Genomic DNA, 25,366 nt, shown 5'->3' with positions numbered 1-25,366 from the left:
CACACTTACACTCCCTCACACCTACACTCCCTCACACTTACACTCACTCACACTCACGCGCCCTCACACTTACACTCCCTCACACCTACACTCCCTCACACTTACACTCCCTCACACTTACACTCCCTCACACCTACACTCCCTCACACTTACACTTCCTCACACCTACACTTCCTCACACTTACACTCCCTCACACTTACACTCCCTCACACCTGCACTCCCTCACACCTACACTCCCTCACACCTACACTCCCTCACACCTACACTCCCTCACACTTCCACTCCCTCGCCTACACGCCCTCACACTTACACTCCCTCACACCTACACTCACTCACACTTACACTCACTCACACCTACACTCCCTCACACCTACACTCCCTCACACTTACACTCCCTCACACCTACAGTCCCTCACACTTACACTCCCTCACACCTACACTCCCTCACACTTACACTTCCTCACACACTCACACCTACACTCCCTCACACCTACACTCCCTCACACCTACACTCCCTCACACCTACACTCCCTCACACTTACACTCCCTCACACCTACAGTCCCTCACACTTACATTCCCTCACACCTACACTCCCTCACACCTACACTCCCTCACACTTACACTCCCTCACACTTACACTCCCTCACACCTACAGTAATTGTCTAACTGCCTGTCCAGACGACCGGTGCTCCCTGACCAGACCACAGTGTCCACCACCACCACCACCGCTGCTGCTGCTGCATCTCGCAGTCCCCTCCTCCCTACCTGACTTCCAGCTCGTCGCTTCGCCTCCTCCTCGCTGGCTCCCTTCTTCTCGACCAGGAGAAGGGGGTTGTCAGCAGAGGCGTGGGGGGGCTCGCCATCCCCATCGGGCAATGGTCGTCTCTCTCATTAAGTAATGCACATTTAAGGTTTGTGCCACGATCGGTTAGAAGCTGCTGCGGCAGTTACATAAAAAAAACATAGCCCTTGATGGATGCATCTGCATTCGTTTTGGCTATTTGATCTGACAGGAGGCAAGTTATGGGCCACCTCGTCAAGTGATTCTATTGCTACTTGGATATACTTACTGTATCCCCATCGCGGATGTTGGCAACGGACCCAGAATGTCCAAAGCTACCAGCATCACAAACTTCATGAACTCGTGCGACCACCGTAACGGATCGCAACTGCGCCCGCTCGTGCTGTGTTGGTGGCTCGCGCTGAGCGTGACCGCCGTACACGGCCACCCCCACTGCTCGACATCGATCTCCATCCTTCGCGAGTGGAATCGTGGCGCGATGGCTTAGAAATAACTCGGCTTTGGGTGAGTGGAGGTCGCTTCAGCCGGGTTACACGGAGCATGGTGTACCACGTGTCGGCACGAATAAACTAATACACGTGTTCTGAGTAAAGGTTGTTCGGGGTTAGATAATGTAAATATAAATGCGTCGTTAACCCACCAGCACTCGACACAGCCAATTACTGAGGTTTGTCACCTTCACAAAACGTGCCAATTAGTTACTACGACATCACTAACAGGTTGTGTGTTGGAGAGTAAACCCACAACATTGACAATTTGAGTACGATGTTTCGCTGGTGATTATAACCAGCTTCATCAGGCGATTTGCCATAATTATGGGTGTGTCGGGTAGTGGTGGGTTAACGATATATTTATAGGATCTAAGTCAAAAATATTTATGATGAATAATATTAGTCGCGAAACCGACGAATATAATTAAAAGTGGGGATAATAATGCATGATTCATGTAAGGATTATTAAAATAAAACTTCAAAATATGAACCCAATGTAGGAGGACCCTCTCAGTGTGGCTCTCCTGGATAGATAGATAAGTAAATTATTATCGTGCATTGACGAGGGGCCTAGAGAGGAGGGTGATGCTTCAACCATATACTTGTGTCGACTTGGGGACATTAAAGCGGAGAATCAAACAAGACCGGCAGCAGGCAACAACATGTAATGACGCAGATGTGGCCACAAGCCCACGAGTAACGTTTATATCAGGGGTGTTAGGGTCAGGGGTTTGGGGGGGTTAGTGGTGTGGTTGAGTTACCAACGAGTAAGTTTATATGACGGTGGTGAGGGGTCGGAGTTCGCTGTGGTTACCTGTCACCCTCTCGTGGACATATTCAGTACTCTCTTATATACTCACCGTTTAGTGGTCATCGTTCGGGTTTAGGGTCAAGGGTTACAGTCATTAGGGTTAAGGGTTTAGAGGTGAAGGTTAGAGCTGAGTGGTTTGGCTATAAGTCGCCCTCTGGGGGACATCTTTGGAGTCCCGGTGCAGTACTGCACTGTACACGGTCACGTGACGCCCACTTCAGGACAAATACAAAGCTACAACAGATACATTAATAAAATAACGAAGTACCGAAGCAGACACGAGCCGCTACATATTTGTCCCTGCACATAAACGATTCAAGTGCATTCTATCAGCAGCATTGGTTGAACAACAAGTAATACTCTGGACAGGTTTTGACCCTCTTTTTATATATTTATTTTTTTATATTTTTTATTTTATTTTTTCAATTTATTATTTTCTATTTTTGTTTTTATTTATTTATTTTATATATTTTTAAAAAATTTGACCCTCAGTTTCATCGCTTGTATCAATGCTTGTAAAGTGCCAGATGTTACAAGCAAGGCTCCACTGTCAGCTATGGGTCCGAGTTGAGTGCAAAACTCCATGCAGCAGTGCCATGGCTCAACACCTGACCCTGTTGATGTTACAATGCAGTACACCTGCACATGATGCCTTCTTGTTCACAAATCTATTCCCACAGATTATTTGTACGTGCTGCGTTGACAGTGGAGAGCAAGGACAATTAACAACAAACACGACTCAACACAATCGTCAATGACACCGTCTTCAATGGAATGTAAACATTAGGCGTCTGTTTCTAAGCAATGGCCGTTGTTGTCCAGACCAGTGGATGGTCCCTTTGACAGCGGGGACCAAAATCCCCGTGCACGAGGACCACAATCCCCGTGCACGAGGACCACAATCCCCGTGCAGGAGGACCACAATCCCCGTGCACGGGGGCCACAATCCCCATGCACGGGGGCCACAATCCCCGTGCACGAGGACCACAATCCCCGTGCACGAGGACCACAATCCCCGTGCACGAGGACCACAATCCCCGTGCACACTTCCGTAGCAGCTCCTCGCTCTTCGTGCTCAGTCCCCCCCCCTCCCACCCCCTGTTCCGTATGGCAACCCATGATCTTAGAAATAGCCGAGCAACGTTTGGGAACAACACTTTACCACACTTGTCCTACTCTAAATCACTTTTGGACCTCCAATCCCTTCAAGTGTACGTGCTCTTCTTTGCACACTTTAAGTTATTTACTTACATATTGTGTTCATCTCGCCTCGTGTTCTGTGTGCTGATTGCGCGTGATGTTGATGCATGACATTGCCATTCGGAACTCAACCTTGTACACTGGACCATTTACACTGGAACCTGTACACTGGAACCTGCACACTGGAACCTGCACACTGGACCCTGTACACTGGAACCTGCACACTGGAACCTACACTCCCTCACACTTACACTCCCTCACACCTACACTCCCTCACACTTACACTCCCTCAAACTTACACTCCATCACACCTACACTCCCTCACACCTACACTCCCTCACACTTACACTCCCTCACCTACACGCCCTCACACTTACACTCCCTCACACCTACACTCCCTCACCCTTACACTCCCTCACACTTACACTCCCTCATACTTACACTCCCTCACACCTACACTCCCTCACACTTACACTTCCTCACACCTACACTCCCTCACACCTACACTCCCTCACACTTACACTCCCTCACACCTACACTCCCTCCCACTTACACTCCCTCACACCTACACTCCCTCACATCTATACTCCCTCACCCCTACACTCCCTCACACACTCCCTCACACCTATACTCCCTCACACTTACACTCCCTCACATCTACACTCCCTCACACGTACACTCCCTCACACCTACACTTGCGCACACCTACACTCCCTCACACTTACACTCCCTCACACTTACACACCCTCCCATTTACACTACCTCACACTTACACTCCCTCACACCTACACTCCCTCACACCTACACTCCCTCACAATTACACTCCCTCACACCTACAATCCCTCACACCTACACTCCCTCACACTTACACTCCCTCACACCTACACTCCCTCACACTTACACTCCCTCACACCTACACTCCCTCACACCTACACTCCCTCACACCTACACTCCCTCACACTTACACTCCCTCACACCTACACTCTCTCACACTTACACTCCCTCACACTTACACTCCGTCACACCTACACTCCCTCACACCTACACTCCCTCAGACTTACACTCCCTCACACCTACACTCCCTCACACCTACACTCCCTCACACTTACACTCCCTCACACCTACAGTAATTGTCTAACTGCCTGTCCAGACGACCGGTGCTCCCTGACCAGACCACAGTGTCCACCACCACCGCTGCTGCTGCTGCTGCATCTCGCAGTCCCCTCCTCCCTACCTGACTTCCAGCTCGTCGCTTCGCCTCCTCCTCCTCCTCGCTGGCTCCCTTCTTCTCGACCAGGAGAAGGGGGTTATCAGCAGAGGCGTGGGGGGGGGCTCGCCATCCCCATCGGGCAATGGTCGTCTCTCTCATTAAGTAATGCACATTGAAGGTTTGTGCCACGATCGGTTATAAGCTGCTGCGGCAGTTACATAAAAAAACATAGCCCTTGATGGATGCATCTGCATTCGTTTTGGCTATTTCATCTGACCAGGAGGCAAGTTATGGGCCACCTCGTCAAGTGATTCCATTGCTACTTGGATGTACTTACTGTATCCCCATCGCGGATGTTGGCAACGGACCCAGAATGTCCAAAGCTACCAGCATCACAAACTTCATGAACTCGTGCGACCACCGTAACGGATCGCAACTGCGCCCGCTCGTGCTGTGTTGGTGGCTCGCGCTGAGCGTGACCGCCGTTCACGGCCACCCCCACTGCTCGACATCGATCTCCATCCTTCGCGAGTGGAATCGTGGCGCGATGGCTTAGAAATAACTCGGCTTTGGGAGAGTGAGTGGAGGTCGCTTCAGCCGGGTTACACGGAGCATGGTGTACCACGTGTCGGCACGAATAAACTAATACACGTGCTCTGAGTAAAGGTTGTTCGGGGTTGGATAATGTAAATATAAATGCGTCGTTAACGCCACATTTATATTCATAGGATCTAAGTCAAATAATATTTATGATGAATAATATTAGTCGCGAAGGCGAATAATATAATTAAAATTGGGGATAATGTATGATTCATGTAAGGATTATGGAAGGTTTAAGTGAGATTATGGATTAAGGTTGGGCATTATTTTAGCCAGTGGAATAACTGCTATCTGTTTCCATCAGTACAGGGATAGAGTGTTGCCCCCTTGCGCATGTGGGGTTTCTCCAGGTGCTTGGGTTTATTCCCCACATTGTATAATAAACACTCATAATCAATTGTCAACATAAAACCTCAAAATATGAACCCAATGTAGGAGGACCCTCTCAGTGTGGCTCTCCTGGATAGATAGATAGATAAGTAAATTATTATCGTGCATTGACGAGGAGGGGCCTAGAGAGGAGGGTGATGCTTCAACCATATACTTGTGTCGACTTAAGGACATTAAAGCGGAGAATCAAACAAGACCGGCAGCAGGCAACAACATGTAATGACGCAGATGTGGCCACAAGCCCACGAGTAACGTTTATATCAGGGGTGTTATGGTCAGGGGTTTGGGGGTTAGTGGTGTGGTTGTGGTTGAGTTACCAACGAGTAAGTTTATATGACGGTGGTGAGGGGTCGGAGTTCGCTGTGGTTACCTGTCACCCTCTCGTGGACATATTCAGTACTCTCTTATATACTCACCGTTTAGTGGTCATCGTTCGGGTTTAGGGTCAAGGGTTACAGTCATTAGGGTTAAGGGTTTAGAGGTGAAGGTTAGAGATGAGTGGTTTGGCTATAAGTCGCCCTCTGGGGGACGTCTTTGGAGTCCCGGTGCAGTACTGCACGGTACACGCTCACGTGACGCCCACTTCAGGACAAATACAAAGCTACAACAGATACATTAATAAAATAACGAAGTACCGAAGCAGACACGAGCCGCTACATACTTGTCTCTGCACATAAACGATGCAAGTGCTTTACGCATCCCATCAGCCACACAACCTTCTAAGAGTGCATTCTATCAGCAGCATTGGTTGAACAACAAGCAATACTCTGGACAGGTTTTGACCCTCAATGTCTCATCGCTTGTATCAATGCTTGTAAACTGCCAGATGTTACAAGCAAGGCCCCACTCTGTCAGATATCGGTCCGAGTTGAGTGCAAAACTCCATGCAGCAGTGCCATGGCTCAACACCTGACCCTGTTGATGTTACAATGCAGTACACCTGCACATGATGCCTTCTTGTTCACAAATCTGTTCCAACAGATTATTTGTACGTGCTGCGTTGACGGTGGAGAGCAAGGACAACTAATGACAAACACGACTCAACACAATCGTCAATGACACCGTCTTCAATGGAATGTAAACATTAGGCGTATGTTTCTAAGCAATGGCCGTTGTTGTCCAGACCAGTGGCTCGTCCCTTTGAGAGCGGGGACCAAAATCCCCGTGCAGGAGGACCACAATCCCCGTGCACGAGGACCACATTCCCCGTGCACGAGGACCACAATCCCCGTGCACGAGGACCACAATCCCCGTGCACGAGGACCACAATCCCCGTGCACAGCGTCCCCACGTCGACATGAAAACACGAAACGCCCCCTCCCACTGTCTACAGCGTCCCCACGTCAAAATGAGGAGGCTTACTCGTGGTCGCAGGTTGCTGATGACGGGAAAGAAAGGTGATCCGAACTCTAACCCCCAAGGACAGGTGTGCAGGTTTGTGAAACATTTCTTAGGTCTTAGGGAAAGGGAAATCCCTCAGCCCAGACAACGTCATGGGGGAAAGTCGGGATACCTCTGCTGAGGCTGCCGTGCCTCAAATCTCGGAAGGAGTCGCACCTTGTGAGTGGTTGGCTGTTTCTCTCTCCCACCTGAAGACGATTGCTTGTGGCGATCGAAACGTCGTGATCTAGTATTATTTTTTCTACCTACGTGACTTGACCGAAAGAACCAAAGAGTATGGATTCCTGCAGTCACGAAATCTTCAAATCATGTTTATAGGCAAGGGCCCTCTCTGTTAGACGTGGGTCTCAGTTCACGTAACGTGTCACGGTGGCTTACGGCAGTTGTTGTTGGTTGTGGTGACGGTGGTGCTGTTGCTGGGTGGTGGTTTCTGGTATTGGGTGGCGACTGGGGCCTGGATAGCCAGGCGGACAGGGCCGGACACGTCCGACGTTTCGTGATTTGTGCTGAACGCGCGCTCGTGGCCGCTAGGTGCCGATGGCGACTGACGGTGGAACAGTTTTTGTAAAAATCCGTGCGGTGTGCGCTGTCAAAGCCTTGCCTGAGGGGTGGTGGGGGGGATTCTGCCCCACATGAAGCCAAACTATTTTTGTTTTTATAATCATTTTTGTGACATAGACGAAAATGTATCTGCAAATATCACTGCGTATCATCTCAACGCAAAGTATTGTCATCTTAAGCATGGAAACTTTTGTATCCGTAGAATCCGAAATAAAAGTGATAAACGTGTGACGTGACCGCTGTTGTGTTCTTGGAGTCTGGGCCTAGTAACGTTCTGTGCACTGTAACCCCAACCCATGGCATCAACCGTGGCGAAGGCGACGTTATCTCCCTCGCCTGGCATGGAGGATGTCGTGGGTTCGGTGCTGGAACCTGGCGATGCCTGTTGTATATTTTGAGCTTGCGTGTTCTATCTCCGTCTGGTGATCACGTGGATTTTTCTCTGGGTCCTCCAGCGTTGCTGATAGATTAATGAGGCCTATGATCAGTGGGCATAGTATATTAACGGTTGTTAGTGTAAGCATGGCTATGTAAAGTAGGAGGGGGACAGATAGAGGGGCGACCAATTCACCATGTGTCCTGGTTGAGCCATCCAAACATTTGGTAGCCTTCAGAAAATGACGATGAACACATCGTGGTTAATGCCGCTGTCTCTTCCCATATAAAGGCCCGGTTGGTGTGTCATGCCCAGTGAGTTTTTGTTTTGCTATTCATCTTCGTGTGTATTTGTGCATATTTTGCAGTTATTTTTTGCTGTTTACACACCAGGAACACACCATTGTAGATATTGCATACAAGCAACCATGACACAATGTAGCAATTCAGGGTTTTTATTTAATTTACGAATAAATGATTTACTGTTTAACACGTAAGCTTTCGCGACTGACGTCATCCACAATACAGGTTTTTTTGTTGTTAGATCGCGTAAATATGTGTCAAAAAACCTGCCACCACCCGACACAGCCAATTAGTAATGTTTATCATGTAAACAGAACGTGCCAATTCGTTACTAGTAGAGCACACTGCTGTGTTGGAGAGCAAAGCCACAACATTTATAATCTGAGTACAACGTTTCGCCAGTAATAACAACGAGCTTCATCAGGTGACAGCCAGATTGGTGGAGAAATCCTCCTGTTTTGTTAAATAGAGGGGTAGATGTGATGACATCACTTGTGTGCCGTTCTTGCGCGAAGTGGGGGAGGGATGAATTAATGCATATAAATTACTGTGGGTATCCGTTGCCGTTTGAGTTATATATATGGTAATCAATGTACATTATGCATGCGCATTATGCAAGGCCATTGTTATTGTACCTGCTGCTGATTGTGTATACTAAAATAGCCATACCAACGGTAATCACTATTGAAGCATGCTGACCTGCATTTAAACATTTTATTATTTGATGGTTCGCTTACAAAGCAGCAATTAGATACATTATTTATATACATAAATTATATACATAAATTATATACATTAATTATATACATTAATTATATGCATTATTTATATGCATTATTTATATACATTGATTATATACATTATTTATATATATTAATTATATACATTAATTAATTCCCCCCCCCACTCCGGCACAAGAAGAACACACAAGTGTTTTCATCACATCTACTACCCCTCTAGTTAAGGAACGAAACAGGATTTCTCCACAAATCTGGCTGCAGCCTGAAGAAGCTCATTGTCATTACTGGCGAAACGTCGTACACAGATTGTAAATGTTGTGGCTTTGCTCTCCAACAAAGCGGTGTACTGTACTAGTGACGAATTGGCATATTCTGTTTACGTGACAAACCTTACTCATTGCCTGTGTCGGGTGGTGGCGGGGTTAACGACACATTTATACACTTACGCGATCTAACCTAGAAAACCTGTATTATGGGAGTTACTTGCATAAAACATATATTTACATAATGTACAGGTGTGAAGGGTGATCTTATTAAGCCTTCCAAAATTCTTCTGAGAGATGCCCGCTTGGCAAAGGAATCTCCCGATTAACAAAACAGTCCTGCAGGCAAACACAACACACACAAACACAACACACACAAACACACACAAACACAACACACACACAAACAGGGATTAATGTGGATACTCGAGTCCGGGCAGCCCAGCAGCCCCACATGGGATTTGAAGGGCCAACCAGTGGCAGCGTGCCAATAGAATGCCTCGCTCTGGTGTCTTGAGTGCTGTTAAGGTGAATATTTAATAAGTTATTTTAATGTAGCTGCTGTTTCTTGTGCAGGAAGCGATGCACGCCGGTCAGAGGCTTTTTCAGCCCAAAGCGCACTTTGTGGAGAAGTTCTAGACGCGTACTTGGTTGTGCTATTTGTATGTTTATTGAACAGTCCGACACACGCGTTAAGAGTTTCCTGGCAAATGTCCCGATCCACCATCGAGCTTTTCCCTCAACCCTTCCCTGCCTTTCCCCTTCAACCCTCCTGGCCAATCACCTTTCAACCCATCCTCCTGCTCCTCCCATTCAGGTGTGAGGTAGATGATCCCAATTACCTAACCCACCATCCCTGGTGTTATGCGTTACGGAATTATGTAATTAGTGAGTTATACACAATCCTGGGGTAGGATTGCCGCACATGTCTGATGATGTACTAGAAACCCTGTGTGAAGGGGAGACCTGGTGATTCAGGCAATTAACTATTAACCGTCCCTTCGTGTGTACGCATGCCGCAATGAGAGGAGAATTACTAATTTATTTCTGGGAAGTGTTTCCCAACTTCCCGACACGTAAAAAATTACATTAGGTGACAAAGTGAATACGGGGCTAATTATGCGTTCGAGTGCAAAGCCAACACCACTCAGATCCTGGGTTTGAATTGAGGTTTCAGCCACCTGTGATTAAACCGGAGTCTCAAGTGTAGCGAGTTTAAGGTATTATCCTGGGCACAGATTCCTTCACGAAAAAAATACCTTTGTTCAACTCAAGTTTTCATCTAATTTGGATTTTCTAACTCTTAATATTTATGATTTCATTGGCATGTACTTACAAATACTTTGACAATAATTACACCCACACACATGGTACTAACTATGCCCCTAATGAATGTAACTTTGGCCACATTGAGTGTTAACACTCTACTTCAGGATGGCCCTGTATTGGGATGTTTGGCGAATTCTGTAAAGGCAAGTTTGGCGATTGGGAAGAATCCAGAATACCCGGGGAAAAGCCACAACACATTCGGATAAAACACAGCTCCGCACAGTTACGTTCACTCCGCTGCTGTACTGACGTCTCCTGACCAGCTCGCAATGTGCCCACTAAGGATGGCGATTGCTGCGAGCATGGATAAAGGGAGCTACTGAGTTACTTCAGATATCATTATGTGATGCCACCTTCCGCGGCTGTTATGACTTAAGGTAATGCTACACACATTGCTGTGCGGGTTATGACAACGGCACTAGAATAAATATGTGTGTCAAAGTTGTGTGGTCAAAGCCGGTACCTCGAGGAACAGCCTCAGTCTGACCACAGTTCCCATCTGCTGCGGGATGGATACTTTCTCGATTCTGCAGGACAAGAACAGATGCAGCGAGTTTAGTTGCGCATCCATCGATTCTTACAAACTTCTGGCTCCAGTCCTTAACCGGTGACCATCACCAACCACAGCTTTAAGCTCGTTCAGAGACACACTGTAACGGGAGCCTGCTGTCGACAGCTGACTTCACAGTCACGTCGATCGCATCGCTACCGCCTCCCTGCAAATTGCTGTGGGTGGAAAACTGGGCTGGTCAAGAGTCTTCCAAGAGCCAAAGTTTATGATCCGCAGGGGAAAATTATGGCGGTGCAAGGACCCTTCTGTATGTACAAGTGCAATGTTACTTTGATATTAGCTGGTTACTTGACAAGGTGATTCAGTCTATTGCCACAACATAAAAACAGTAGAAAGCAAATCGTCAATGCAAGGAACACGTGCAAATATAAATGGCTTCGTGAAGGTGAGATGGAGACGAGACTGCCACCGGGCGAGAGGTACCTTGGGATGTATTCTTTCCTTAACCCATCGAGCAGCTCCCAGAGCTGATCGCCGTATTCAATCGCCATTGCATTACCTGCCACCTGCTCACACACGCCAGGAGCATGTGAACAAGTCACAGGGCAGCCTCGTCTCTATCACAATGCTTGTGCGCTGTGTTCCCGTGCGTGTACCCGTGTGTTCCTGTGCACGCGCTGTGTGCTCATGCCCGTGTGCTCTCGTGCGTACCTCCAGAAAGCTGAAGAGCACCGTGGGGGTGACATTGGCCATGGGCTCCATATCCAGGACCTGCATGAGCCAGGTCCAGCCGTGACTCATGCCGTGGGGGTGGCTCTGCGATTCACGCACACGGCACGCGTGGGGTAGGGTGGCAGGTGTGGGAGAGATTCGTCAATTTAAAATCCCATTATCGTACTTGCGCTACACAGAGCCAGTGGCTTACGATTTAAGCAAATCGCATGCAAACAATGTTACACGTACACTAGCAGAGCGAACCAAACTGTACGTGACGGAGAGAGTGAGATCCGATTCTTGATGGGGATCGTGACCCCGGATTGGCGGTGCTACCTTGTTGCCACTGGAGGGGGGCACGGGCGCGGAGATGATGGCCGCGTACATGCGCGCCATGCCCGACATTCTCTGGAGAAACAAGTCTTCGTTCTCTACTCTCCCATCCTCGAAGCGGTAACCGAGGATCCTGCGGGTGATGGGGGGAGACACGGGCGTCAAGCACACGCCACACCCACGCACAGCTCTCACCGCTCACTCCTCACCCCCCAACTACCACCGACCCCCCCCCCCACCAGATCCCTAGTGCCCTCACCTGAAAGCGTCCTCCTGGCTCTGCCCAGGCGTGGGACGAGGGAAGACGGGGCCCATGTAGGGGCACTTGCTGAGCAGGTGAGCAAGCAGGAGCTCCCCGAGGGCTGGGTGGCGGTGCCACAGTTCCACGGTGACAGCCGCGATGGGGAACACCGCCGCGTGGTTCCACCCCACCTCCTCCTCGCTCTGCTTCTGTAGTGGCAGGGACGCAGGGGGAGAGAGGGTGAGGTGAAGAAACCGGAACCGAAGACAACCAATTTGCTGTACTTATTTAGTTTGTCATAAATAACCTATCTCATTTATCTTTCCCAATTAAACGGGCAATTATGAACTTCACAAACATTGCAAGAGGAGCCCCGCTGAAAAAAAAAATTCTTGATGAGACGCATTGTGGCTTTCTGGTATAAGAAGCATCGATGAATGAACCGTGAGAATAAATGAACACACATTCAAGTGAACTGATCCTAGCAGCGAGCACACAGGCGAAGGTGAAATGCAGATGTCGGTGGATGATGGCGATGACGACGGTGGTGTCGTGGAGGTGCGTGCATGCGAGGTGCATTTGACTGCGAGGCAAGACGCGGGGGCTTTGCGAGGGGGCATGTCGACGTACCACGAGCCTCTCAGCCACCCGGTGCAGGACGTAGAGCAGGCCCTGCGGGTGGTCCGACACGCTGGTGGAGCGCGTGCCCGACACGACGGCCGTGCCGCTCAACAGCAAGTCCAGCTTGCCGGTGATGACGCGCAGGTGAGAACCTGCGCACGAGGACACGTTGGGGGGGGCACGGGTAAAAACGGGGGGACGTGTATTATACAACAGCGCTGCACTACGGCAGTCGTGACACAGTGACTGCCGCGCAAGCTGCCCGATTGTGCGTTTACACCGCGGGAGCTGGGGCAGGCTGAGACTCGACGTTTCACGAGAGAGGGGAGGGGACGGCGCTCACCAGACGTGTTGGAGATCTGGTTGATGGGCATTGACGAGGCCTTGGCCAGCTCGAACTTCATGACCTTGGTCTGCCCATCGCACACACACACACACAGGTACACTCACACTATTAAAACTAAACTATGACACTAAAACTATTTGTTTTTTATTTTACTAGGTAAGGCCCACTGAGCTATATAGCTCTTTTTCAGAAGAGACTCGGCTACAACTGCTAGCTCCACGAAGTGAAATATCGCATGGATATTTATAGCAGCCAAATACTCTAAAAACACGCGTTTCTAAATGTGGAGGGAAAAACTGGAGAACCTGGAGAAAAATCCACGCAACCATGAGGAGAATACGTACACTGCAAATATACAGTAGCTGTCAGAATCGGGCATTTGAACTCACGACCCCCCCCCGCATACCTTGAGGTCCTGGTTGCCGTTGAGCTCCTTCAGTCTCTCCACCGTCTCCGCCAAGTGGCGCTGAAGCTCTTGGTGACGGCGCTGCGGGACGCTGTCCTCCGCCCAATCTCCACCCGCTGTGGCAATCAATGCAACACACAGCCCGTTAGAAGCAGGGACCCATACAACACACATTATAACCAGGGTTCCACACGCAGCCCGTTAGAAGCAGGGACCCATACAACACACATTATAACCAGGGTTCCACACGCAGCCCGTTAGAACCAGGGACCCACACAACACACATTATAACCAGGGTTCCACATATGGGTCATAATTACCAGGGTCCCACACATGACCGCTTATAACCAAAGACTCACACACGGTCCATTATAACCGGGGATCCACACGCAACCCGTTATAACAGAGGAAACGACGCCTCACCTTGCTCCAGCGGCTCGCACTCGCGTGCCAGACGCGGTGCATCCTCGCCACCATCACCGCTGTTCTGCAGACAGCAAACCACACCAGACCACGCTGTATTTTATAAGGGTGTGCCGCCAAATGCATTCTCATAGCTGATGAATGTTCCGACTTAAGAAAAATCAAAGCACACGTGTCTGTTTCACAGTCTATAAAGAAATTAACATTTTAGTTCATCGGACTATGAGCTTGTGGGACCAATGTTTTCCATCAGGGAATCTCTGGGCCGGTGTTAATGATCTGAGTCTCGTCAGCAGGGTATGCCTGATTGCTGTGTAGATGGGTGTCAAGGTTGCGTGTTCGGGCTAAGCCGCACGTTTGAAACATCGTAACAAACGTAGAGTCCGTATTCCCTGATATCCCCCTCCAATTAATCTAGCCTTTGCTGGGAATCCAACTGAGGTGGCTGGGTTCACAGCACAGCGTGCAAACTGCTGTGCCGAACTACCAAAGCAAGTGGCAAAACAAATGTTACGTGACAATTGGTGACCAGGCTGAGACTATAAACTCGCTACACCAAGACTCTTACCACGATTCCAGAGAAACGCTCCTCAGTGATGATCTCGAGGATAACATTCTCAGAGCTGAACAAAAACAAAACAACAAATGATCACAATAGTGTTCGCTAGTGTCATTCTGCATACCCTTATGCTAGCTGGAACCAACACCAGTGTACACGAGCTCTAGCTGACACTCACACTCATATATGAGCCTGCACAAAGACTCACACGTACACTACCTCACACCTACACTCCCTCACACTTACACTCACTCACAGCTACACTACCTCACACTTACACTCCCTCACACTTACACTCACTCACAGCTACACTACCTCACACCTACACTCCCTCGCACGTACTCACTCACATCTACACTACCTCACACCTACACTCCCTCACACTTACACTCACTCACAGCTACACTCCCTCACACCTACACTCCCTCACACTTACACTCACTCACAGCTACACTACCTCACACCTACACTCCCTCACACGTACTCACTCACACCTACACTCCCTCACACCTACACTCCCTCACACCTACACTCCCTCACACCTATACTCACTCACACCTACACTCCCTCACACCTACACTCAATAACACTTACACTCCCTCACACTTACACTCCCTCACACCTACACTCCCTCACACCTACACTCCCTCACACCTACACTCCCTCACACTTACACTTGCTCACACTTACACTTGCTCACACTTACACTCCCTTAGACTTACACTCCCTCACACTTACACTCCCTCACACCTACACTCCCTCACACCTACACTCCCTCACACCTACACTCCCTGACACTTACACTTGCTCACAATAACACTTGCTCACACCTACACTCCCTCACACTTACACTCCCTCACACTTGCTCACACTTACACTCCCTCACACCTACACTCCCTCACACCTACACTCCCTCACACTTACACTCCCTCACACACTCCCTCACACTTACACTCCCTCACACTTACACTCCCTCACACTTACACTTGCTCACACTTACACTCCCTCACACCTACACTCCCTCACACCTACACTCCCTCACACTTACACTCACTCACAGCTACACTACCTCACACCTACACTCCCTCACACGTACTCACTCACACCTACACTCCCTCACACCTACACTCCCTCACAACTACACTCACTCACACCTACACTCCCTCACACCTACACTCAATAACACTTACACTCCCTCACACCTACACTCCCTCACACCTACACTCCCTCACTTACACTTGCTCACACTTACACTTGCTCACACTTACACTCCCTTAGACTTACACTCCCTCGCCTACACGCCCTCACACTTACACTCCCTCACACCTACACTCACTCACACTTACACTCACTCACACCTACACTCCCTCACACCTACACTCCCTCACACTTACACTCCCTCACACCTACAGTCCCTCACACTTACACTCCCTCACACCTACACTCCCTCACACTTACACTTCCTCACACACTCACACCTACACTCCCTCACACCTACACTCCCTCACACCTACACTCCCTCACACCTACACTCCCTCACACTTACACTCCCTCACACCTACAGTCCCTCACACTTACATTCCCTCACACCTACACTCCCTCACACCTACACTCCCTCACACTTACACTCCCTCACACTTACACTCCCTCACACCTACAGTAATTGTCTAACTGCCCGTCCAGACGACCGGTGCTCCCTGACCAGACCACAGTGTCCACCACCACCACTGCTGCTGCTGCATCTCGCAGTCCCCTCCTCCCTACCTGACTTCCAGCTCGTCGCTTCGCCTCCTCCTCGCTGGCTCCCTTCTTATCGAACAGGAGAAGGGGGTTGTCAGCAGAGACGTGGGGGGGCTCGCCATCCCCATCGGGCAATGGTCGTCTCTCTCATTAAGTAATGCACATTTAAGGTTTGTGCCACGATCGGTTAGAAGCTGCTGCGGCAGTTACATTAAAAAACATAGCCCTTGATGGATGCATCTGCATTCGTTTTGGCTATTTGATCTGACAGGAGGCAAGTTATGGGCCACCTCGTCAAGTGATTCCATCGCTACTTGGATGTACTTACTGTATCCACATCGCGGATGTTGACAACGGACCCAGAATGTCCAAAGCTACCAGCATCACAAACTTCATGAACTCGTGCGACCACCGTAACGGATCGCAACTGCGCCCGCTCGTGCTGTGTTGGTGGCTCGCGCTGAGCGTGACCGCCGTACACGGCCACCCCCACTGCTCGACATCGATCTCCATCCTTCGCGAGTGGAATCGTGGCGCGATGGCTTAGAAATAACTCGGCTTTGGGAGAGTGAGTGGAGGTCGCTTCAGCCGGGTTACACGGAGCATGGTGTACCACGTGTCGGCACGAATAAACTAATACACGTGTTCTGAGTAAAGGTTGTTCGGGGTATGATGATGTAAATATAAATGCGTCGTTAACGATACATTTATATTTATAGGATCTAAGTCAAAAAATATTTATGATGAATAATATTAGTCGCGAAACCGACGAATATAATTAAAAGTGGGGATAATAATGTATGATTCATGTAAGGATTATTAAAATAAAACTTCAAAATATGAACCCAATGTAGGAGGACCCTCTCAGTGTGGCTCTCCTAGATAGATAAATAAGTAAATTATTATCGTGCATTGACGAGGAGGGGCCTAGAGAGGAGGGTGATGCTTCAACCGTATACTTGTGTCGACTTAAGGATATTAAAGCGGAGAATCAAACAAGACCGGCAGCAGGCAACAACATGTAATGACGCAGATGTGGCCACAAGCCCACGAGTAACGTTTATATCAGGGGTGTTATGGTCAGGGGTTTGGGGGGTTAGTGGTGTGGTTGTGGTTGAGTTACCAACGAGTAAGTTTATATGACGGTGGTGAGGGGTCGGAGTTCGCTGTGGTTACCTGTCACCCTCTCGTGGACATATTCAGTACTCTCTTATATACTCACCGTTTAGTGGTCATCGTTCGGGTTTAGGGTCAAGGGTTACAGTCATTAGGGTTAAGGGTTTAGAGGTGAAGGTTAGAGATGAGTGGTTTGGCTATAAGTCGCCCTCTGGGGGACATCTTTGGAGTCCCGGTGCAGTACTGCACTGTACACGGTCACGTGACGCCCACTTCAGGACAAATACAAAGCTACAACAGATACATTAATAAAATAACGAAGTACCGAAGCAGACACGAGCCGCTACATATTTGTCCCTGCACATAAACGATTCAAGTGCTTTATGCATCCCATCAGCCACACAACCTTCTAAGAATGCATTCTGTCAGCAGCATTGGTTGAACAACAAGCAATACTCTGGACAGGTTTTGACCCTCTATTTATATATTTATTTTTCAATTTTCATATTTTTACAAAATATATTTTCCAATTTTTGTTTTTATTTATTTATTTTATATTTTAATTTTTTTACCTCAGTCTCATCGCTTGTATCAATGCTTGTAAAGTGCCAGATGTTACAAGTGTAGTGGGTTCGAATTAGGTGCACACACGACTCCTTGGGAGGCAACGCTGATTTATTAGAACGGTAAGTAATATAACACTGCACATAAGGTGGTGACCACCAACCTACTCTAGCTAACACATACTTATCAAATACTCTAGCGTGACCCAGCCAGGTGGGCTACTGCCAGGTCCGCTGACTGGAGGCTTGACTCTTCTTGGCGTCTTCACAATGCATCTTCGTTCTTGATACGGGCAGCCTCGAACCTTGTGAGGAGGCTGCTTATATGGGCCTCGGCGTGCCCGGGCCCCACCCCGGCCACGCCTCCCTTCGAGAACCCTCTCGAAGCCCCCCTGCTGTCCACGTGCCCTCCGAGGTGCCCCCTAGGCCCCCCAGTCACGTGTCCAGCCGGGGTCACAGAGAGTGCCACGGCCTCACACCACCCTCGTGGCCTCCCGGAGCCCAGAACCGGCCCTGACGTCATTCCCGCCTCCAGCCGGGATGACGTCATGCGTGTGTGTAGACCCGCGTGGTCATGACGCTCCCCCGCATAGTGACGTCACGCTTGTGCGTGTGTACACAGTAGTGATTCTACAATCACTACACAAGCAAGGCCCCACTCTGTCAGATATGGGTCCGAGTTGAGTGCAAAACTCCATGCAGCAGTGCCATGGCTCAACACCTGACCCTGTTGATGTTACAATGCAGTACACCTGCACATGATGCCTTCTTGTTCACAAATCTATTCCAACAGATTATTTGTACGTGCTGCGTTTACAGTGGAGAGCAAGGACAATTAACAACAAACACGACTCAACACAATCGTCAATGACACCGTCTTCAATGGAATATAAACATTAAGCGTCTGTTTCTAAGCAATGGCCGTTGTTGTCCAGACCAGTGGCTGGTCCCTTTGACAGCGGGGACCAAAATCCCCGTGCAGGAGGACCACAATCCCCGTGCACGGGGGCCACAATCCCCATGCACGGGGGCCACAATCCCCGTGCACACTTCCGTAGCAGCTCCTCGCTTTTCGTGCTCAGTCCCTCCCCCTCCCACCCCCTGTTCCGTAGGGCAACCCATGATCTTAGAAATAGCCGAGCAACGTTTGGGAACAACACTTTACCACACTTGTCTTACTCTAAATCACTTTTGGACCTCCAATCCCTTCAAGTGTACGTGCTCTTCTTTGCACACTTTAAGTTATTTACTTACATATTGTGTTCATCTCGCCTCGTGTTCTGTGTGCTGATTGCGCGTGATGTTGATGCATGACATTGCCATTCGGAACTCAACCTTGTACACTGGACCATTTACACTAGAACCTGCACACTGGAACCTACACTCCCTCACACTTACACTCCCTCACCTACACGCCCTCACACTTACACTCCCTCACACCTACACTCCCTCACACTTACACTCCCTCACCTACACGCCCTCACACTTACACTCCCTCACACCTACACTCCCTCACAATTACACTCCCTCACACTTACACTCCCTCACACCTACACTCCCTCACACTTACACTTCCTCACACCTACACTTCCTCACACTTACACTCCCTCACACCTACACTCCCTCACACCTACACTCCCTCACACTTACACTCCCTCACACCTACACTCCCTCACACCTACACTCCCTCACACCTACACTCCCTCACACTTACACTCCCTCACACACTCACACCTACACCCCCTCACACCTACACTCCCTCACACTTACACTCCCTCACACCTACACTCCCTCACACCTACACTCTCTCACACTTAAACTCCCTCACACCTACACTCCCTCACACTTACACTCCCTCACACACTCACACCTACACTCCCTCACACCTACACTCCCTCACACCTACACTCCCTCACACTTACACTCCCTCACCTACACGCCCTCACACTTACACTTCCTCACACCTACACTCCCTCACACTTACACTCCCTCACACTTACACTCCCTCACACCTACACTCCCTCACACTTACACTTCCTCACACCTACACTCACTCACACTTACACTCCCTCACACCTACACTCCCTCACACCTACACTCCCTCACACTTACACTCCCTCACACCTACACTCCCTCACCCTTACACTCCCTCACACTTACACGCGCTCACACCTACACTCACTCACACTTACACTCCCTCACACCTACACTCCCTCACCCTTACACTCCCTCACACTTACACTCCCTCACACTTACACTCCCTCACACTTACACTCCTTCACACCTACACTCCCTCACCCTTACACTCCCTCACACTTACACTCCCTCACACTTACACTCCCTCACACTTACACTCCCTCACACCTACAGTAATTGTCTAACTGCCTGTCCAGACGACCCGTGCTCCCTGACCAGACCACAGTGTCCACCACCACCGCTGCTGCTGCTGCTGCATCTCGCAGTCCCCTCCTCCCTACCTGACTTCCAGCTCGTCGCTTCGCCTCCTCCTCCTCGCTGGCTCCCTTCTTCTCGACCAGGAGAAGGGGGTTGTCAGCAGAGGCGTGGGGGGGCTCGCCATCCCCATCGGGCAATGGTCGTCTCTCTCATTAAGTAATGCACATTTAAGGTTTGTGCCACGATCGGTTATAAGCTGCTGCGGCAGTTACATTAAAAAACATAGCCCTTGATGGATGCATCTGCAATCGTTTTGGCTATTTGATCTGACAGGAGGCAAGTTATGGGCCACCTCGTCAAGTGATTCCATTGCTACTTGGATGTACTTACTGTATCTCCATCGCGGATGTTGGCAACGGACCCAGAATGTCTAAAGCTACCAGCATCACAAACTTCATGAACTCGTGCGACCACCGTAACGGATCGCAACTGCGCCCGCTCGTGCTGTGTTGGTGGCTCGCGCTGAGCGTGACCGCCGTACACGGCCACCCCCACTGCTCGACATCGATCTCCATCCTTCGCGAGTGGAATCGTGGCGCGATGGCTTAGAAATAACTCGGCTTTGGGAGAGTGAGTGGAGGTCGCTTCAGCCGGGTTACACGGAGCACGGTGTACCACGTGTCGGCACGAATAAACTAATACACGTGCTCTGAGTAAAGGTTGTTCGGGGTTAGATAATGTAAATATAAATGCGTCGTTAACCCACCAGCACTCGACACAGCCAATTACTGAGGTTTGTCAACCTTCCACAAAACGTGCCAATTCGTTATTACATCACTAACCGGTTGTGTGTTGGAGAGTAAACACACAACATTGACAATTTGAGTACGATGTTTCGCTGGTGATTATAACCAGCTTCATCAGGTGATTTGCCATAATTATGGGTGTGTCGGGTAGTGGTGGGTTAACGATATATTTATAGGATCTAAGTCAAAAAATATTTATGATGAATAATATTAGTCGCGAAACCGACGAATATAATTAAAAGTGGGGATAATAATGTATGATTCATGTAAGGATTATTAAAATAAAACTTCAAAATATGAACCCAATGTAGGAGGACCCTCTCAGTGTGGCTCTCCTAGATAGATAAATAAGTAAATTATTATCGTGCATTGACGAGGAGGGGCCTAGAGAGGAGGGTGATGCTTCAACCGTATACTTGTGTCGACTTAAGGATATTAAAGCGGAGAATCAAACAAGACCGGCAGCAGGCAACAACATGTAATGACGCAGATGTGGCCACAAGCCCACGAGTAACGTTTATATCAGGGGTGTTATGGTCAGCGGTTTGGGGGGTTAGTGGTGTGGTTGTGGTTGAGTTACCAACGAGTAAGTTTATATGACGGTGGTGAGGGGTCGGAGTTCGCTGTGGTTACCTGTCACCCTCTCGTGGACATATTCAGTACTCTCTTATATATTCACCGTTTAGTGGTCATCGTTCGGGCTTAGGGTCAAGGGTTACAGTCATTAGGGTTAAGGGTTTAGAGGTGAAGGTTAGAGATGAGTGGTTTGGCTATAAGTCGCCCTCTGGGGGACATCTTTGGAGTCCCGGTGCAGTACTGCACTGTACACGGTCACGTGACGCCCACTTCAGGACAAATACAAAGCTACAACAGATACATTAATAAAATAACGAAGTACCGAAGCAGACACGAGCCGCTATATATTTGTCCCTGCACATAAACGATTCAAGTGCATTCTATCAGCAGCATTGGTTGAACAACAAGTAATACTCTGGACAGGTTTTGACCCTCTTTTCATATATTTATTTTTATTTTTTATTTTATTTTTTCAAATTATTTTTTTCTATTTTTTGTTTTTATTTATTTCTTTTATATTTTAAATATTTTTTTTGACCCTCAGTCTCATCGCTTGTATCAATGCTTGTAAAGTGCCAGATGTTACAAGCAAGGCTCCACTGTCAGCTATGGGTCCGAGTTGAGTGCAAAACTCCATGCAGCAGTGCCATGGCTCAACACCTGACCCTGTTGATGTTACAATGCAGTACACCTGCACATGATGCCTTCTTGTTCACAAATCTATTCCAACAGATTATTTGTACGTGCTGCGTTGACAGTGGAGAGCAAGGACAATTAACAACAAACACGACTCAACACAATCGTCAATGACACCGTCTTCAATGGAATGTAAACATTAGGCGTCTGTTTCTAAGCAATGGCCGTTGTTGTCCAGACCAGTGGATGGTCCCTTTGACAGCGGGGACCAAAATCCCCGTGCACGAGGACCACAATCCCCGTGCACGAGGACCACAATCCCCGTGCAGGAGGACCACAATCCCCGTGCACGGGGGCCACAATCCCCATGCACGGGGGCCACAATCCCCGTGCACGAGGACCACAATCCCCGTGCACGAGGACCACAATCCCCGTGCACGAGGACCACAATCCCCGTGCACGAGGACCACAATCCCCGTGCACACTTCCGTAGCAGCTCCTCGCTCTTCGTGCTCAGTCCCCCCCCTCCCACCCCCTGTTCCGTATGGCAACCCATGATCTTAGAAATAGCCGAGCAACGTTTGGGAACAACACTTTACCACACTTGTCCTACTCTAAATCACTTTTGGACCTCCAATCCCTTCAAGTGTACGTGCTCTTCTTTGCACACTTTAAGTTATTTACTTACATATTGTGTTCATCTCGCCTCGTGTTCTGTGTGCTGATTGCGCGTGATGTTGATGCATGACATTGCCATTCGGAACTCAACCTTGTACACTGGACCATTTACACTAGAACCTGCACACTGGAACCTGCACACTGGACCCTGTACACTGGAACATGCACACTGGAACCTACACTCCCTCACACTTACACTCCCTCACACCTACACTCCCTCACACTTACACTCCCTCAAACTTACACTCCCTCACACTTACACTCCCTCACACCTACACTCCCTCACACCTAAACTCCCTCACACCTACACTCCCTCACACCTACACTCCCTCACACTTACACTCCCTCAAACTTACACTCCATCACACCTACACTCCCTCACACCTACACTCCCTCACACTTACACTCCCTCACACTTACACTCCCTCACACTTACACTCCCTCACACTTACGCTCCCTCACCCTTACACTCCCTCACACTTACACTCCCTCACACTTACACTCCCTCACACCTACACTCCCTCACACTTACACTCACTCACACGCCCTCACACTTACACTCCCTCACACTTACACTCCCTCACACTTACACTCCCTCACACCTACACTCCCTCACACTTACACTTCCTCACACCTACACTTCCTCACACTTACACTACCTCACACTTACACTCCCTCACACCTGCACTCCCTCACACCTACACTCCCTCACACCTACACTCCCTCACACTTACACTCCCTCACACCTACACTCCCTCCCACTTACACTCCCTCACACCTACACTCCCTCACATCTACACTCCCTCACACCTACACTCCCTCACACACTCCCTCACAGCTACACTCCCTCACACTTACACTCCCTCACATCTACACTCCCTCACACGTACACTCCCTCACACCTACACTTGCGCACACCTACACTCCCTCACACTTACACTCCCTCACACTTACACACCCTCCCATTTACACTACCTCACACTTACACTCCCTCACACCTACACTCCCTCACACCTACACTCCCTCACACTTACACTCCCTCACACCTACAATCCCTCACACCTACACTCCCTCACACTTACACTCCCTCACACCTACACTCCCTCACACTTACACTCCCTCACACCTACACTCCCTCACACCTGTACTCCCTCACACTTACACTCCCTCACACCTGCACTCCCTCAAACTTACACTTCCTCACACCTACACTTCCTCACACTTACACTCCCTCACACTTACACTCCCTCACACCTGCACTCCCTCACACCTACACTCCCTCACACCTACACTCCCTCACACCTACACTCCCTCACACTTACACTCCCTCACACACTCACACCTACACTCCCTCACATCTACACTCTCTCAAACTTACACTTCCTCACACCTACACTCCCTCACACCTACACTCCCTCACACCTACACTCCCTCACACTTACACTCCCTCATCTACACGCCCTCACACTTACACTCCCTCACACCTACACTCCCTCACACTTACACTCCCTCACACTTACACTCCCTCACACTTACACTTCCTCACACCTACACTTCCTCACACCTACACTCCCTCACATTTACACTCCCTCACACCTACACTCCCTCACACCTACACTCCCTCACACCTACACTCCCTCACACTTACCCTCACTCACACCTACACTCCCTCACACCTACACTTCCTCACACACTCACACCTACACTCCCTCACACTTACCCTCACTCACACCTACACTCCCTCACACCTACACTTCCTCACACACTCACACCTACACTCCCTCACATCTACACTCCCTCACACACTCACACCTACACTCCCTCACACTTACACTCCCTCACACCTACACTCCCTCACACCTACACTCCCTCACACCTGCACTCCCTCACACTTTCACTCCCTCACACTTACACTCCCTCACACCTGTACTCCCTCACACTTACACTCCCTCACACCTGCACTCCCTCACACTTACACTTCCTCACACCTACACTTCCTCACACTTACACTCCCTCACACTTACACTCCCTCACACCTGCACTCCCTCACACCTACACTCCCTCACACCTACACTCCCTCACACCTACACTCCCTCACACTTACACTCCCTCACACACTCACACCTACACTCCCTCACATCTACACTCTCTCAAACTTACACTTCCTCACACCTACACTCCCTCACACCTACACTCCCTCACACCTGCACTCCCTCACACTTTCA

At 49.3% G+C, this 25,366-nt stretch overlaps 1 protein-coding gene across 1 annotated transcript; it reads right to left on the bottom strand.

The window, feature by feature from the left end:
- Window positions 1-8,274: 8,274 nt before the first annotated feature.
- LOC142923826 (mRNA export factor GLE1-like) lies at window positions 8,275-16,711 on the bottom strand. Its single transcript, XM_076064810.1, has 12 exons — window positions 16,701-16,711; window positions 14,659-14,696; window positions 14,074-14,166; window positions 13,651-13,766; window positions 13,242-13,311; window positions 12,908-13,050; window positions 12,296-12,486; window positions 12,040-12,169; window positions 11,701-11,805; window positions 11,473-11,555; window positions 10,942-11,005; window positions 8,275-9,488 (listed from the first exon to the last, which is right to left on the bottom strand). Exons 1-12 carry the CDS (start codon window positions 16,709-16,711, stop codon window positions 9,420-9,422), a joined length of 1,113 nt encoding a protein of 370 aa, XP_075920925.1. The 3' UTR covers window positions 8,275-9,419.
- Window positions 16,712-25,366: the final 8,655 nt, after the last annotated feature.

This window comes from Petromyzon marinus, unplaced genomic scaffold, assembly GCF_048934315.1.
Source record: "Petromyzon marinus isolate PM22_M1 ecotype Great Lakes invasive population unplaced genomic scaffold, UKy_Petmar_22M1.pri1.0 PM_Scaffold_76, whole genome shotgun sequence".
In the NCBI taxonomy this organism is placed as follows: Eukaryota; Metazoa; Chordata; class Hyperoartia; order Petromyzontiformes; family Petromyzontidae; genus Petromyzon; species Petromyzon marinus.
This window is presented reverse-complemented; position numbering and strand designations above follow the sequence as displayed.